The 16899-nt window shown below is 29.7% G+C and overlaps 2 protein-coding genes across 2 annotated transcripts; one reads left to right on the top strand and one right to left on the bottom strand.

Annotated features, from left to right (window-relative positions):
- Positions 1 to 2162: 2162 nt before the first annotated feature.
- LOC106380098 (pectin acetylesterase 9) lies at positions 2163 to 6037 on the bottom strand. Its single transcript, XM_022695607.2, has 12 exons — positions 5659 to 6037; positions 5268 to 5350; positions 4455 to 4584; positions 3987 to 4066; positions 3756 to 3842; positions 3433 to 3557; positions 3274 to 3334; positions 3120 to 3179; positions 2957 to 3034; positions 2731 to 2836; positions 2500 to 2648; positions 2163 to 2415 (listed from the first exon to the last, which is right to left on the bottom strand). The coding sequence occupies exons 1-12, from the start codon at positions 5801 to 5803 to the stop codon at positions 2269 to 2271; spliced, it is 1251 nt and encodes a 416-aa protein (XP_022551328.2). The 5' UTR covers positions 5804 to 6037; the 3' UTR covers positions 2163 to 2268.
- Positions 6038 to 12932: 6895 nt separating this feature from the next.
- LOC106382693 lies at positions 12933 to 16710 on the top strand. The gene is made up of 19 exons (XM_048749250.1): positions 12933 to 13097; positions 13155 to 13247; positions 13333 to 13409; positions 13507 to 13624; positions 13705 to 13802; positions 13905 to 13928; positions 14003 to 14183; positions 14270 to 14328; positions 14408 to 14519; positions 14610 to 14699; positions 14973 to 15113; positions 15259 to 15338; positions 15428 to 15451; positions 15539 to 15626; positions 15734 to 15810; positions 15889 to 16006; positions 16110 to 16186; positions 16282 to 16314; positions 16404 to 16710. Exons 1-19 carry the CDS (start codon positions 12933 to 12935, stop codon positions 16528 to 16530), a joined length of 1782 nt encoding a protein of 593 aa, XP_048605207.1. The 3' UTR covers positions 16531 to 16710.
- The last annotated feature ends 189 nt before the right edge of the window (positions 16711 to 16899 follow it).

Raw genomic sequence — 16899 nt, 5'->3', positions numbered from 1 at the left:
TGCTAACATCAAGTCCCAAAGCAAGACAAAAGCTTTATATCACGTAGCTAATGTCAAAGAAACAAAGAAGAAAGACCCTCATAGCAAACTATAACTGCCTAAGGCTAGACTCAATCATACACTGTAAAAGACGCTCAACATTTCAAATCTTCCGAGATAACGATGTAGAAGCATTACATTCACAGTCTATTAGAACTTTATCAACTCTTCCAAAAGATTAAGAAGACACTTAAACTACACTTGAATAACTGCATTCCATATAAGATTCCATATATTCTATCACACTAGCGAGTTGGATGTCCATCTTAATATTAACTATACATCTCTCAAACATCCAAATCGCTACCACATTTCAAGTTTTCAACCCGTTGACATTTATAATGGTCCACCAAGCAAAGACAATAAATAAAAGGAAAGTTTAGACAACTCACATTCGAGAACGATGATTAAGTTTCTAGAAAAGCAACAATAAAAAACAAGTTTTGTGTAGAATTTCTTGTCTCCACTCACACTCACTTCAGAAAAAAAAACCCTTTTTTCCCTACGATGAGTAACAAAGAAAGTGAACGAGTTCTGGTCAACATTGCAAAGCTTGAAGAGAAAATATGATTCATTGATTGAAAGCGAACTGGAAGAGGCACAACTGAAGTAAATGAGTTTAGGTTACCGGTTGGAGGAAATGAGAATCGTCATCATCATCTCTGGTTTACTCTAAGCTCTTGTTGGTGTTACCAAAGGGACGAAATGAGAAAATTCAAGCGGGCCACCCAATTGTCACGCGTCCCGCTTCGGCCCAATACCATTGCGGGCATAACCCGCGAGGCCCGCTAACAAACAGGCCGTAAAATCTATATCCAATCCCGCCCCGCATTGGGTCTATGGGCCAGGCCCGCGGGCAAGCCATACAGTATTATAATGAAGAAAAGTCTTCGTTATTTTGAAAACCCTATATAATATGTCGATTTCTGTGTGATCGCGAATGTGTTTTCTTTGTGCAAAGTCTTCTAACTATTTATTTTTTTTTATAAATTGAACTATTGCACAAGAGACCCTTGTTAATTTAGTTTCTAGAAAATTTAATAAAATGTTTCTATTGAGAAACTATCTCCTATTATGAGGTGCACCACCCTAACAGTTATTCTAAAATTAGTTTGAGTTTAAGACGTAGGAATATTCACTATAGTATTAACTCATAAATTCAATTGTGTCTCACTCTTTCTGTTGTTTTCTATTAAAACAGAATACACAAATGTTTTTTGTTCGTGATTAATAAATGTGAAAGACACGATATTTTCGAATTTTAGTTTTTTAATGTTGGTATTTGGTATAACTGGATTGTGGAAATTTATCAATTAACACATAATTCTTTTTGAAACATTGTATATATGTAAGGGCAATTGTCAATAATAGCACATTTTGAAGTTTATGTCTCAAAAATAGCACTAGAAAGAAAAAGTCACAAAAATGACATTCATTAAAGGGTAAAATATCCCTAATACCTTTGGTTTAAAATTAAATAAACAAACAAAAATAAATAAATAAAAATAAATAAAATAAAAATAAAAAAAATGAAAAAAAGATTTTTTTTTTTTATAGTTTCAGATTATATGTTTTCAGATTCGAAATTTTTACAATTGTTTTTTTTGAAATTTTTTTTTTTATTTTTTTTCCAAATTTTCTTTTTATAATTTAAAAATACTTTTTAAAACTGTTTTTAAAATTTTTATTTTTTATTTTAATATTTTTTTTTAATAAAATTTTAAACCCTAATTCCAAAACTCCACCCCTTAACTCTAAACCCTAAGGTTTGGATTAATTAACCCAAGGGGTATAAATGTATATTTACCTTTTTAATGAAACCTATTTTTGTGACTTTGAACCTTGAGTGCTACTTTGGGAACATAAACTTGGTTTGGTGCTATCTTAGTCTTTTTCTCTATATGTAATGGTATTGTATTATTGTTATTGTAATGATTTATTTGTCTATTTGGACTATCATCGTAATCTTGATTAGTGTCAGCTTCTGCAATCTTGAGCATACAAACATGACAAAAAAGGAGAGTTAGACTTCTTTATCACATCTTGATTGCTACATAATCAAATCATTAAAATGAAGAACCTGAATATTCATGTTACACACAAAATAAAATGTAAAATTTGAGAGCACTAAGAGGCTTAGATAAGAAAAAAAAACACATAATTACAAATTCAATTTAGTATTATTCGTATATTTACAGTAACGTATTGCTCTTGAAACTGTATTGACTGTTAAATGTCCAAATTTACCAAAGAATCTGCTGTAGTAGAAGTTGGAATCAGATTATGACATGTTTTATCACATGGATATGGACAACCTATTTCTTTTGCTCCATTTCGTCTCCCGAAATACCAATCTCCGACCGTCCTAGCAATTGTCTAAAACCAAAACCAGACACGGTTAAAAACTATTGTAAACCGGAACCAGAAAACCAAGAATGAAATTCGGTTTAGTGTATATACCTTATTATGGATCCTTGGTGAAGTGGGAGATAGCCAAGTTTCCTGTAAAGCACTCTGACAATGATCGAAGCATGAGTTTATAAACATCCCTCCTCTAGTAGAATTTCTGAAGAAATTCATTAATGCTCCCAACATATCTGTCCTAAACCCTACAAAAGAAAAAACCGATATTTCGGTTTAGTTCTTATTTCTACCGGTTATCTATTTACATTGTACCAATTGGGTTAAAACCTTGGAGTGCATCGAGCTGGTGTGGATTACATGCCGTCACATTAAGCTTGCAGCGCTTCCAACGCCCAGTTAAGTCAGCAGAAGGTGGTACAAGCCCATGATGGAACTGTTTTAACAAGTGTAAAATATATAAACCGGTTGAGTTTAAGATGGCAAGTGTAATATTACTAAAGACTTACCAGCTCATGGTAGAGTTAACTAGTCTAGAGAGTATAAAGAAAGAAACCTGGAAGACATCGTAGGCTGAGTTTAAGATGAACATTGGTGTTCTAATGAATCTCAACGCATATTGCGGGAAAAAGCACTGCAAAATTGAAGATTTAATTTAATGTAAATTAGAGGTTTAACTTCGTAACATGAGTTCGTATATTTGATATTTCGGATTGTACCAGAGATGGTTCGGGATAGAACGCTCGTGTGCAGTTTGGATCAAGGTTCTTTTGTATACCCTACAGAGTTTATTCCACATAATTCAAGAAAATCAGAAAAAAAAGGTTTGAAAACTTGATAGCAAGAGACAAGAGTTGGATCTCCAGTGTATACCTGTAAAGACACAAGCTTAGTGTAGAAAGATCTCATTGTCCGGTTTGCTGCTACATCGATTCTGTTAAACCAGGATAAACCATATATGTTGGTAAACCGATTCGGTTACCGTATAGACCAGAGATTTAAAAAAAAAAATATCTGGTCAAGAACACTTACGCGTCAAGAAAGAATCCAGCGTCGCTCATGCACTTAACGTTGGCGGTTCTTGGAAGATAGTTCTTGAAGTTGTCGCAATGCAAAAATGTCGACAAACCACCAGCTGAACAACCGGTCAGAAGAGCCTATGTACCGGTTATATTTGTAAAATTAACCGGTTTAGTAAAACACATTAACAATGTAGTCTACCATGTAACTCAAGTTTTAAAAAATGAATATATATCTTAAATTATCCTCGATTGATGGTTAGTTGGAAAGCATACATTTAGTTAGTGAAACTAAACCGAAATACCGAACCAAACCGGGACAGTAATTTTTTTTACCTTGCGGGCTTTTGCTAAACCTTTGGGTAGAAGGTCAAGAATGATGGCCTTCCATATACGTTGTCCTCTGAAATAAAGCATTGACGTCTGTCAATACATCCAGTTGAATAAAATATCAGTAATTAACCACTCACAAACCAGATCGTTGGGTACGTTTTCCGGTTATTGAAACCGATTTAAGAAAGCAAAAATTTATTTAGAGCGAGAAACGAGTAGTTTAGATATATTTACCCCGTTGCGAAACTGTGCGTCTCCCGCAAACGAAGCTCCATCGCAATACCTTAGCCTGACTTTGTTCCAGTTGTAAAAATCTGATATAAAAAATAGTATATATTATAATACAAAAATAGAATAATGTGTAGACCAACCAATGTGCAGCTATACTTGTAATAAATAAAAATAGTTAGTAATCATAATGTGTATACGATACGTGAAGCCTTTAAAATAAAGTCTATACGATACGTGTGTGTGCTCGTAAGGAAGGGGACAAAGAGTCAAAGACAAAAGCAAACATGGAGAACAAAGCCAAAGTTATTATTTATATCTGTATATTTTATTAAAGGAAAGCTGAATTTTACAGAAACATTTGAACCATCACGTGAAAGAGACCATAACCACAAGCAAGCATGTTCCTTAATAAATTATTTAATAGATTAGCTTTATATTCGTAATATAATGGATTTGTTATACAAGAATGACCTGGATTTAAAGAGGCGTTATTGCTCAAGATTCCAGTGAAGACGGCGGTTTTGCTCATAAAACGTGTTGAACCTCGACGGGTCTTTGATCTATCCACGCATGATGCTATATCATTGCACCAACCTCCTCCCTGTAACCACCTTTACATATTAATATATATGGAGATAAACAGATCAAAGACCCGTAAATAAACAGATCAAAGACCCATAAAGTTGTAAGGCGTGAGACACGATCCAGCTATAGCTCGAGACACTATGCTGCTCTAAAGTTCCTAAAACGGCTCCGTACTAGGTTTTGTTCATGAACATGTCCCAACACTTTTTATTAGTGTGGAAATTAGTAGAAATTAATTACTAACATCGACTTGTGTAGTGCCCAGCTACTTGGTTTCATTCTAATAGAGTTATAACGTATAACCCAACAAATATCTGATATACAGTAATCATTGTTAAATCGTATTAAATTTATTTTAAGAGCTAGAGTAATATTTTTAAAATAGGCAATTTATTAGAAACAACTACTCTGTAAATATGTGTGATTCTTCTATATGCTTAGCTAGCTGTATTCAATTAATTTTGCCTATCTACGGAGTTGGTTACAACAGCAATACTTCAAGTAGTGAGCTAAATTAAGGAGTGCCCAATAAAAGAAAATTTCTTAACCAAATGGCCGCCTGATTTCAATATTCACTGCTACTGACTTGGTAAAAATATTATTTAAATGACAAAAGCATTTTAAGAATATTTAAAAACTGGTTTGTGTACATGTGAAACATTTAACAGACTAGAGTAATATGTAATGAAAACTAAGTACCTCAAACTGCAAAAGCCAATTGTTTGATCCAGCACCGAAGCCTATATCCAAGTGATAAGCCGGTAAGCTACCGTCCAAGCAAACTACAAAAAAAAAAAAAAAAAAGCAAAACATATAAATCCAAATGTAAGAAAATAAAAAAAATTGACGTGAGGAAAGTCAAATTAATGACCCAGACGATAGTGACTATAGAAACAAGTTGAGAGTGGTAAAATTTTAATGATGATGCGGTTTAAAAGTATAGTGAACTCATAACAAAAAATAATATATTTAAACTTTTTTTTTCATCAATTTACTATGAACAATATATGTATTATGTACACGACAAATGATTATGTTCAGTAAAAAAAAAAGACGACAAATGAAAAAGGAGGAAAGACCGAGGACATACAAGCACCAAGAGCAGCGGCCCCTCGAACCAGTGTCATGCTGACTCGCCGCCCTGGGTCGCCTGAAACAAGCGGCGGCAGAGATGAGGCAACAGAGACGAGAAGAACCATCGCCGCCATTAGATCGAGAAGCCGCGGCGTCTTCATTGTTTTAAGGTGTAAGGGGTTGTTGAATTAGATGCTTGTGTGTTTATCTTCTTGTTGTGTGTCAAGAAATGAAAATTTGATAGCTAGATATTTGAGATTCTTGAGAGGGAAATGGAAACGTTTATATTTGTAGATATTTTACATAAATATAATGGAAAGTTATTTGGTGAAGAAAGGGAAAGGAGAGGCCAAGTGGGCAAGAGGTAAACAAATGAAAGGGAGAGAGAGCTTAAGATTTTGATAGGCACAAAGAAACTTTCGTCATGTTATATATATATGCAGATACAAATATACATTCACAATTCGTCACATGGAGACAGAACTTATCTTTCATGTGTGTGTGTAAAGAGAGACATCTGACCAAAAATTAAATTATTTTACTTTTTATGTTCTTTGTTTTGTTTTTATTTACCTACATGAAAAATTCAAGTAAGACTCCACATTTGATTTCTTATTTTCAATGACTTTCACAAACACCCACACGCGAGTTAATCTAGTTATGTGTAGAATAGACAAACATAGTGCGTAGAAAGGAACAAACAAATTACAATGGGAAATGAATGTCTTTTTTTCTTTTTTTGAAATAATTCGGAGTATGGAGAATTGGAGATGGGTCACCAGCCGATGGATTAGCGTCGGAAATCAATCTTTGTAGATGTCTTCTGGATTAGGTTCACCAATCTTGTATAATTATATCTTTTTTTTTAAACAATATTATGTATTTTAATAATTCAGAATACATGTAAACAGATGTCAACGGGTACATATGACATACTATTTATAAACATTAACTTACATTAATTAACTAATCAAATGTTTGTTATTTATCATTATGTTTTCATTTAACAAAAACACTTGATTTCTTAAGTCAACCAAGTTTTATGCAAATGTATATATTTTATTAAATTAAACTGACATTCGTTTAATCATCAAGAAAGACAAAAATTAATTGTTAGTTATGGTTGGTAGCCATTATGAAGTAGTTTGGTCCTGAGGTCCCTCCTTATTCTCCAAATGCACATGATGTTTTCTTTGCCTTTGAAATGAAGCTGCCAAAAATTTATAAAATCATTACATTTTGTCCATGGAATGAACTTCTTTTTTTTTAACACTGAAATAACCTTTATTCATGAGTTTGTGGAGATACATGATCTCGCGATTGGTTCCAAATAAAACCAAAAACTTTGGAAAGACATAAAAAATAACAATAAGAGCAGATACCAGTAGGTACCATATAGATTTAAGTCTAGACATCCGAAGGGGAGAGATAACCAATGATCCCAGACCTATCAACATAGCTTTCAACGGAGGCAAATGGAATGGGATGCGCCGATCTAATAAGCATTGGCAGCTTCAATATCATTGTGGTTCGGAAGCCAAGCTGGCCCATGCTGCGCAATGTAAGAGTGGTAACGATGTCCATGGATGACACTCATCGCAATTCCAGTAGCTATTATATTCTGCTCTTGCAAGATGAAGCAGAGTGACCAAGACTCAAAGGACTGCAGACGGAGCATGATGCTTGAAGCTAATGATTGGAGCTCAGGGAAACGATGGGGGATAAGAGAGAACATCGTCTTTCACTTCCGATACTGAACATTCAAAGATAATGCGCATGTTACTCAAACTAGATATTAATGAAGTGCTCTCAAAGTTAAAAATTAAAAAACAGAATACACATAACTATAACTAGATATTAATGAAGTAAAATTCTTAATTTTATATAATCAAAAAGAGAATTTGAGTGATTTTAAGATTTAATCTATTAATAGTGAATATAGTGTACAAAGAAATTTTCAGAAAATTTATATTTATGAATTTTCAAATGAAAACATAAATAATAATTGTTAAAAATATAAATAATAAATTATCATTTTAGTATTCTAATTGGTACAAATGTATTAATAAGTAATTACAAAATATTTTTGCCCGCATGCACGGGCCAAACACCTAATTCTACATAAATGAATTAAATAATTATAATGAGTTATACATACAATTTAAATATATGTTACATAGAGAACATAAACATATATAAATTCGAGCTCTCACGTTAAAAGTTAGACGGTTAATATCGTTTATATCGTTAATGAATAAAATATATAATTGTTTTTAGTATATAAATATATAAAATATATAAATTACCTACAAAATAAAAATGAATTATATTGAAATTATTTTGATTAGATAAGTGATTAAAATTAATAATTATAAGAATTATCTAAAATTTGAAAACTATATTTTAAAATAAAAATATAATTCATATATATACTGTATTGTTATTTGAAAATAAATTTTAATATAACTCTATAAATTAATAATGTTGCGATTATGACAATTTATTAATTTATAGAGTTATTAATTTAAAGAAAATTTCCATTTTTGAAATTATATATTTTTAAAATATTTTAATTTAAAGAAGGAAGAAAAAATTATTTCATAGTAGTATATATTAGTTTAAAATTTATAGATTTGAATTACATCTATTTTTATGAGATTATTTTATACATTTTATGTATATTGAATACATAGGAAGTATACAAATGAACTTTTAAATGTATTCGATAAAGTAAGACCAAAATACTGAAATGAAAAATAAAAATTAGAAATACAATTCATTTTTAAGATTTAAAACAATAAATTGCTTTACTTATCTATTTATAAAATTTACATATATCGTAATTATTAATTTATGATCTCATTGAAACCATATATTTAGGTAGGAATTTTCTAAATATTATTATCTTATTATTTTATCGAATTATTTCATATTTTACACTGACCGAACTTGAGACCGAAAGAATTTATTAATTTACCGTGTTTATAATTTATTGAATAGTAATTTATAGAATTTCTATTGCAATTTGGTTTAGTTTGGATCAGTTTGGATTCGGCTGGGTCGATTTGATTAGGTTTGATTCGATTTTTTGTCCACCCTTACTTTTTAACATATTTGCCTAGAAGATGTACAAATGTAAAAAATACATAAATTAAATTGCATAAACTAAATTTTTTAGTAAATACAATATTGTTCAGTAAAATAATATATGCAAACCGAACGGTGTCGTACCGGTTCCATCGCGTAGGCTTTCTCCCTACAGTTCAACAGGCCTAGACCAAGGCCACTAAAATAAAAAATTTGATATTTTTATTCAGGTTACTTTAGGAGTGAACCGGTTTGAAAATAGATCAATGTTAGTTTATTGGCATTAAACCATTCGCCAACTCAATTAAGTGGAACCTAATCGGTTTAGTGAGTGGTATCGACGGAGAAGGAAACTTTTTGTGATTCTGTGATTCCACCGCTCTCGACGAAAATCGAGCATCTTCATCATGTAAGTTTTCTTCTAGGGTTCGTTGCGCTCCTCTGTTGTGTTGCTGTACAACAAAGAAACACGCAAGATTAGGTTCCCATAGGGTTTTGTTTCTGAGTAATCGCAGGTTAAAAACGGGTCAACTATAATTAGATGGTGTATCTATTCTATTAAAACAACAGTATGACCCATTGATAAAGGTCAGCTTATATCTAATTCGTCTGTAAACCACATATATACACCCACTAAAAAGAATTAACGTGTAAAATAGCTATGGCATAAGTGTATAATTACGCAACATCAGAAATTCAATATAATTATCAAATTCTCTTACTAATAATTTTTTTTAAGTATTTTACACAAATATGATTATAAAAAAAACACATATATGAAAATTAAATTTCTAGAAAAAATGTAAAATAAAAAATAAACCCACCCATTCAAAGGCGGGCTAGAATCTAGTTAATATTATAAAACGACTGTGTATAAATACAATGGCATTTGATGGTAAATATTAATCAGTAGGATTAAGTACTAATTAGATTTTAATCCGCACGTCCGTGCAGATATTTTTTATTTTATAAATGTATTTAATATTATTATAAGTGTTTTAAATATAATTTCTATTTTAGTATCATATATTGTGTAACTCTGTAATATTATTGTTTATATTTCTTATTCGGTATTATTAATATATAGTGATTTGTTTAATACTCCCTCTGCTTTAAAATATAAGTAGTTTTACTTAAAAACACTAATATTAAAAACACTAAAATATAAGTAGTTTTACTTAAAAACACTAATATTAAGAAAATTGTTATCTTTTAAATTGTATCATTTAACCAATTATAAAAAAAATCTAACATTATTTTAATGGTCACACAATATCCAATAAATGAAAAGATGTATTGAAATATGTAAACTACTTATATTGTGAAATGATTTTTTTTTTTTGCTAAACTACCTACAATTAAAAACAGAAAGAATACATTTTACTTTATTATTAATTTCTTATTACTTACTAATATATTTTCGAGTTAGGTACGATAAAATAACAATATGAAATAATCAAATAGCTAACATATTTTGAAATATATTTTTTCTTTAATTTATACATTTTGCTATAGTACATTCTTAAAATCTATTTATTATATTATTAAAAATAAATATGTTTAAGATAATTCATATTTACATGTTGTGTTTTAAAAAACCCTAGATTTCCATCCGCACAACCGTGGGGGTATATATTTTTATATTTATATATATAGATATTTATTTTACATAATTATTATATATTTTTAATGTTACTCACATATTTAAATGTTTGTATAATTATGCCAAATATAATAATTTTATAGTTTTCATGCTATAAATTAAAATCATCACATATATGTTGCTTATTATATATTTGTCTTATTGAATTTGCGTTTGATTACTAAACTAAAATTTTTAATGCATGAAACAACATATATGAAAACAATTTTGTATTTAATTTATTATAATCATGATCCGTAATTCAAATCGCTAGATTTTTTTAGTAATTTTTTAATGTTTATTAATTTTGTATAATAAATTACTGTATATTAAAAAGTTTAATATAAGTTAAATTTTTATACATGTATTATATAGTTTACTAATATTAACCCGTTCTACCAACATATTATATTTTTAGCATAAATATTTTATATTTATGAAAATAAAATATGTTAACTTATCAATTTAAAATAATTTTATCATATTTTGTTCAATATAACATTTTTATTTTAAAATGATAGATATTATTATAAAACTGATAAAATATGATATAATTTTATTCTTTTAGTAACATTTCATTACTAATTACGAAATTAGTTGAAAATATTATATTCAATTTATGACAATTAAGATCTTATTATAATCTTTTTCAAGAGATTTGTTAGAATTTGTTTTTTAAAATTAAAATATATTATGATTAAAGTAGTTAAAAATATTATGTATATTAGCATTAGTGATATACATTTAATATAAAATTTAAATGATGGTCCAAATAAAAATATCACTCATCAAAAAATCATGATTTTTATTTTAATAGAAAACAAATTTGAAAAAAAATAAAATTAAAATAAATATTTATTTCTAACAAAATCTTTAAAAATTATTAGTAAATGTATTTGTGAAATTAATTAATTTCATTTTATTTAAATTTTTGTTTATAAACCAAAACTATATTCAATTTTAATTTCTAATTATATTTTATGATAATTTAAATTAAAACTAACTAATTTTTGAAAGTAAATTTAAAAAGATTCTTAGAAGATTTTAAAAATATTTTGTTAGAACATTTTAAATATATTTATTTGTATTTCAAATAAAAAATAAAGATATTAAAAGATATAATAATGAACTTATGTATAATATGATATTTTCTAGGAATGGTCCAAACTAAAAAAATCACACATGAAAAGAAGTGATGGCTTCTGTTTTAATATATAAGATACTTTAACATGTATTATATTAGTATTTTACGGAATTTATAAGTAAAAAAACTGTTTTGTTTAAATAATATAGCAATACTATTTTAGTAAATTTTATACATAGTAGCATCTATCATATTATTTTAGTAAATTTTATTGATATATGATATTTTTTGGATGTTATGATATTAATTTTTCTTTTTATTTTGAATTAAAATTTCAAAAGATTAGGTTGCTTTACTTTTTACAACATATATAGTTTTTTTCGTGGTGTATTTCAAAAAATTATTTTTTATTATCAATGATTTTATATTTTTAAAAAATTTGGAATATTATTATTTTGAGTTTGAATATTACACTTTGAAAAATTACACTACTATTTCTGAGTTTGGAAGATTTACATGAATTTTGAATTTTTTACTACATTATTTTAAAAACATTATTTGAATTTTCGATAATATTTTCTTAGCAGATTTTGATATAACATAAAAAAAATTAAAATTTGATTTATCATTAATATTTTAAATGAATTACTACAATTTCATAGTTTTGTAATAACCTATTTTAAATAGTATATGAACTAAACGTTATTATATACTATTATATATATTTGAATATAAACATTTTAAACAGTATATTGTTAAGAGTTTCAAAATAAATAAAAAAGATAATATCTAGTTGAAGATATAAAAGTTGACCTATGTTAATAAATTTATTTTTGTATAAAACTATTATATAGTTTATGAATTTTAATCCATTTTAAGGATGTGTTACAATTTATTTAAATGAAACAATTTAAAAAATAAAATATGTCAATTCACCTATATAATATAATTTTATCATATTTAATTCATATAGCACTTCTATTTTTTTATAATACATAATATATTTATAAAATTTATAAAAAAATAGTATATAATTTTATTTTCTGTATTTATAATAAAATTTTAGTTAACATTGATTTATAACAATATTATATTAATAATTACGAAATTAATTAATATGTTTTTTATAATAATATTTAAATTTTTAAGTAAGATTTTGTTAGATTCTTTTTCAACAGATTTTGTTATAATTAAAAAAATAATTTCAAATTTATAGTTGGTTTATTATTAATGTAAATAATTAAATATGTTATATTAACTAATTTTAATTGGTCACTTGTTCCGGTTAATAGATTAGATTATACTCGATTAGATAAGTAACCCTAGGGTTAACTTATTGCTGCTGTAATTTTCTTCGGTGGTGGTGTTATTTTATTTATTAACTGTTTTCATAACTCTTGCCTTAATAAACCCTTGCCGTGTTTGCTTCTTCTCTTTTTTTTTTTTTTTTTTGTAACTGAAGTTTGCTTCTTCTCCGATGGCCAGTTCTAGCGAGGAAGCTAATTTATTGGGTAAGCGAAAGCCGGAAGATGGTTTGCTGACCGAACCGGTTCTGAAGAAACATAAAGAAAAATCTGAGGAGAAGGAGATCGAAGAAGCAAGGTTTGAGCTGCTGTTGTCTGATATTGAGGCTGCTACTTCGGTATATAATTTTCTGGTAGTTAGAATATTTTTGTATATATGATTTTATGTTCTTTAGTTAAGTATATTGCTTTATGGCCAGGAGACAACGAAAGGATTTGCTGTTGAGTCTAATTCAATCTCAGTCGAAGGACTTGATGAAACACCTGCCGTAAGTATATTCTGATGTTTGTTAGATATTTTTTCAGTTAAGCATCTTCTTGTTATTCTCAAAATCCTGTTCCAATCGCAAACAGGAGACAGAACCTATTCAGGAACCAAAAAAGACGCTCTTTGTTTCTCATCTCCCTGCCTACACTAAAATATCAGATATGTAAGAAGAATCACCTTCTTCACTTTCCACTTACTACTCGGGAGCTAAGTTATATTTTTCTGATGATGCCTAACTGATATGTTTTTAATTCTCTCAGCGTCTGTTTCTTCCAAAACGTTGGACAAGTTGTTCGTGTTCGACTTGTCGTCGACAACCGGGGCGTTTTCATGGGCGATGCCTTTGTTGAGTTTGCTTCTAACGACCAAGCAAACAAGGTGATGAGACTAACTGATTATGATCATTTGAGAACTAGTTGTTTTACTCGTGTGATAACTGATTTTTTTTAATGCTCTAGGCACTGAAAGAAAAGAAGTGTGATAAGTTTAAGAACTGGCGCAAAATTGTTCTTGGTGTGGCTGATAAGGGAGAGGGAGCTCCATTCTTTCCACCCAAGTAAATACTCATTTAATTTTATTTTTTTTTGTTAACACTATCATTGCTAAGTGCTTTTATGCTGATTAACACTATTACTTTTTTTTTCTTTTTGTTCATTAGGTATTGCATAGATCACAAAGTTTGGTAAGTGATTTTTCTATTTGCCTCTTGAGAAGTACTATTTGGAGAGATCACCAGGGAATTTTCATGTATTCCAGGTACCTCGAAGATGACGAAGACTACCTTCAACAAGAAGTAGAGGAAGATGAGGACTACCTTCAACAAGTAGAAGAAGAAGATGAAGATTACCTTCAACAAGTAGAAGAAGAAGATGAAGACTACCTTCAACAAGAAAGCCTTCCCATTGAAGAAGAAGATGAGACACCTCCCAATGCTGAGGTACCATGAGCCTACTTTTTGTTGTTAAGACCTTTTTTCTCCTTAAAGAGTCCTGCTAATTAACACACTTGGCTGTTAAAATTCAGGAAGATTCCGTACTCTTCATTGCCAATCTGTCTCCACAAACAACTAAAATATCACATATGTACGTATCACTATACATTTCCACTTTTTGTTCTCTGTGTTATTTTTTTCTATGACTGATGATTATTATTTTTTTGCAGCATCAAGTTCTTCAAATATGGTGTTGTTAGTGTGCGATTTATTGTAAACCGCCAGCGTAAGCATTTGGGTTATGCCTTTGTTGAGTTTGTTTCTCCTGAACGAGCTAATTTGGTGAGTACTTTTTCTCTTTCTTATGTATTAATTATGAAATAAGTATTAAATCAAATTTTTTTAAGTATTCAAGTATCTTTTGTACTTTAGGCGCTGAAAAAGAAGAATGGTGAATACTTGCACGATCATGAGATTTTGTTGATGAAAAGACTTGAGGTGGACACTCCCCATTCTGCTGAGGTATCTCTTATTATTCATCAAAATATGTCACGCTTACCTTTTTGATATCACAACTGTTGCCTCAATGTCGAAAGATGAGTTGTCACGTTAAGGCCTTTCGTGCTAACACACTTGGCTTTTAAATCCAGACAGTTGTCAGTGTAAGAGATAAGACGCTCTTTGTTGCCCATCTCTCTAAGCAAACTAAAATATCAGATATGTAAGTAGCACCTAAAATTTCTTCTTCTTTTTCGTCCTTGGATCAAGTTCTTCATGACTGATATGTATTATTAATCATCCTCCATTTTTACTTACAGCATCAATTTCTTTAAAGATGTTGGAGAAGTTGTTCATGTTCGTCTTATGGTAGGCAAAGGTACCGGTCTGATGGGGTCTGGCTATGTTGAGTTTGCTTCTGCTGCCGAAGCTGAGAAGGTGAGAGAGTGTTTTATAGTAATAATAATGAAAATTATTTTACTTGTCATTTGAAAAAGTAGTGTATAGTTATTATTAAATCCTATTATTAGTTATTTTGAAGTACGATTACTGATCAAATCGTTTTTTCTTTCGAATGCTGGAGGCGATGGAGAAGAAGAACGGCAAATATTTAAACAGACGCAAGCTTTATTTATCTTTCGTTAAGGAGCCTTCACGATTCAAGTAAATTGTTATGAAGATTTGTTTATCTAACTTATTGCTAGAGTTTTGATGCCATTACAGAAACTAATGCTAATATATTTGTTAATTAGGTATTGCATAGATTACAAGGTTTGGTAAGTTATTTAACTATTTACATCTTGAGTTGAGTTTTTTGTAAATTTGGAGAGATCACATGGTTTTTTTTTTTTTTGATATTCCAGGTTCGAAGACTATGTTCAGCGAGAAAACCTTCTGCTACAAGAAAATGCATCAATGGAAGGACTTGATGAAACTCCAGACTTTGTTGAGGTAACTCTTGTTATTATCTTCAAGAATTTGTCTTTTTTTTTATTATAAATTGAAGTTCATTTTTCCTTACAGTATTACTACTAACACACTTACTGTTAAAAATTCAGGAAGTTTCATCGAGTAAGAAGACTCTCTTTGCCGATATCTCCCATAAAAAAATCGTGCGTTTTAACATACCAAATATGTAAGTAGTTCCTTTGATTCAGCTCTTTTTCTTCTTGAGAGCAATTTTTTTTTTCATTTTATCTCTCCATATTTACAGCATCAGTTACTTCGAAGATTTTGGAGAAGTTGCTAGTGTTAGACTTATTGTAGACCGCCGGGGCATATCTTCGGGCTGTTGCTGTGTTGAGTTTGCTACTTGTACCGAATCAAATAAGGTGAGAATCATTTATAGTAACAATGAAAAGAATTTGAAGTATATAATGATGCAAGTAGTTTTTCTGAAAGTTAGGACTGCTGATTAAATCTCTTGTACTGTAGGCTATGCGAATTAACCAGCATGTTAAGGGGATTTTTGTCAAGATGCTTGAGATAGCTCCATACCCTTTCCGACCCAAGTAAGTTGATTTTCCATGTTGTGGAGTTTTGTTTCTCTAAACTTAATGCTGTATTTTTGATGAATGCTATTGTTTTTTGTTTGTTTGTTAATTAGGTACAACCTTACCGACCTTGCAGAGAAGCTTTGGTAAGTGATTTATAACTATTTACCTTCTGAGTTTTGTTATCAAGAGCTGGTATATATGAGTATGACAAGGGGGTTTTGATATATTCCAGGTACGAAGACGAGCTTAGACGAGAAGGCTTTGGTTTGCCGACCAGACCAAAGCCGGAGAAAGAGCCCTGCGTCGTTCGAAAGACTACCTTCTGCGGTCAGAGGATTACCTTCTCTGACGAAGACTAATAGAAGAAGATGGTGATGCTCTTTGGTGTCTATAACTTATGATACAATGCAACTTGAGTTGATTAATCATCTTTTTTTAGGTTCTTTGTTTCTCAATGGAAAAGGAATTTTTATTGATATGTTTGAGACATCAAAAAGAACATGTCAATCTTGTAGTTCATATCTCTTCTGCTTCTTGTCTCATCAAACACTCACTTAAAATATTACAAGCCTTGCTTACGAAGTTAGTCCGGTGGGAGCTTATGGTTGCATCAAATACCCATCGGCCATTAAGCTTTGGATCAGAGTCATGACAGAGCAAACTATCACGTCCTCTTGATTTGAAAAAAATTACAGGTTCAAAATGACAAAAGAAAACTACTTAAGCTA

Source organism: Brassica napus, chromosome C2, assembly GCF_020379485.1.
Source record: "Brassica napus cultivar Da-Ae chromosome C2, Da-Ae, whole genome shotgun sequence".
In the NCBI taxonomy this organism is placed as follows: Eukaryota; Viridiplantae; Streptophyta; class Magnoliopsida; order Brassicales; family Brassicaceae; genus Brassica; species Brassica napus.
Note: the sequence above shows the minus strand (reverse complement) of the source record. Positions and strands in the feature narration are given on the sequence as shown.